The sequence below is a fragment of the Chaetura pelagica genome, unplaced genomic scaffold, assembly GCF_000747805.2.
Source record: "Chaetura pelagica isolate M959 unplaced genomic scaffold, ChaPel_1.0 scaffold2006, whole genome shotgun sequence".
Classification (NCBI taxonomy): domain Eukaryota; kingdom Metazoa; phylum Chordata; class Aves; order Apodiformes; family Apodidae; genus Chaetura; species Chaetura pelagica.
The window spans coordinates 14,410-15,657 of record NW_009953693.1 but is presented as its reverse complement, the minus strand read 5'-3'; the positions used below and the strand labels follow the sequence as shown (position 1 = coordinate 15,657).

General features: G+C 67.9%; 1 protein-coding gene across 1 annotated transcript in view; it reads right to left on the bottom strand.

Annotated features, from left to right (window-relative positions):
* Positions 1–892: 892 nt before the first annotated feature.
* Positions 893–1,248, bottom strand: part of GPR25 (G protein-coupled receptor 25) — a gene marked incomplete at its 3' end in the record, with an annotated part of 12,875 nt that continues 12,519 nt past the window's right edge. Inside the window, exon 2 of the mRNA XM_010000329.1 lies at positions 893–1,178. Coding sequence (XP_009998631.1) covers positions 893–1,178 — 286 coding nt within the window. The remainder of the gene's footprint in view (positions 1,179–1,248) is intronic.

Sequence of the window (1,248 nt, the reverse complement as noted above, 5' to 3'; positions counted from 1 at the left end):
AGGTCCCCCCCTGTGCCATCTGTCCCCTGCCTGTACCCATCCCGGGGGGATCGCGGGGGGGAGGGAGGTGGCCCCCGACTGCCCTGCCCGGGGGTACAAGATGTTTCCCCAGGGACCCACCTGGGAACCGGGGGTCCTGCTCGTGGGACCCCAGGTGTGACCAGAGGGATCCTTCTGGGATCCCAAGGACCCCCACGGGGTCCCACTCCTGCCCCAGGGACCCTTATGGGACCCCAGGCCCCACTCATGGGCTCTTGGACCCACCCAGAGTGGCCCTCAGAGGGTCGTGATCCTGCCCCAAAGGGCCTTGAGGGACCTTGGTCCTGTGGCCAAGATGAAACCCTGGTTCTGGCATGGGACCTCCTCAGGACCCCAATCCTGCCCTAGGGACAATTTGGGGACACTGTGCCTGTCCCAGGGACCCCCTCAGGACTGGGTCCCAGGGGCGCTTCACGAGTCTACCCAGTGGAGCTCCCCCAGTCCTGCCCCAAGGGACCCTCAAAGAACCCCAGTTCTTCCCCACAACCCCCTCAGGACCCCCATCCTCCCCTGGGCTGCTGCTCCTGCCACAGGGACACGTGTGGGACCCTGTGACCCAGACCTGCCCAGAGGGACTTCCAGAAGGTCCTAATCCTGCCCCAAAGAACCTTGGTCCCGTCCCCAAGACCACCCTGAGACCACAGCCCTACCCCAGAGACCTCCCCAGGACCCTGCTCCTGACTCCAGGGACCCCCATGGGAGTCCAGCTCTTCCCCATTCACCCCCCTCAGGACCCTGCTCCTCCCTGGGGAACCCTCATGGGACCCCAACCCACCGCAGGGTGACAACCCCCATCACCCAGTGGGTACCCTACCCGCCCCCCCCCCCCCCTCGCCAAGTCCCCACTCCCTACCTGAGCCCACGGCAGGACTCCACGGTCGATGGGCAGGTCCCTGGTGGTCCCACCACGAGGTCCCCGAAAAGCCCCTTGCCTGTCGAGGGAGTGGGGACGGGTCCCCCTGAGCCGGGCCCGTTGGTGCCACGACTTGAGCTCCTCGGTGACAGTGGCCTTGGAGAGTCCCCTGCCCCCCGGGGGGTAGTCCTTGAGCGAGGGGGTGCGGACGATGCGGCTGTGAGAGGCCACCAGGCGCTGGTAGCGCAGCGGGGCCAGGTCCTGCTCGTAGAGGAAAACCGTGGGGCTGGGGGGGGCAGGAAGCGAGGGGGACCCCGGGGGTGGTACCCGGGTTCGGTGAGGGGCGGTGGGAGGGG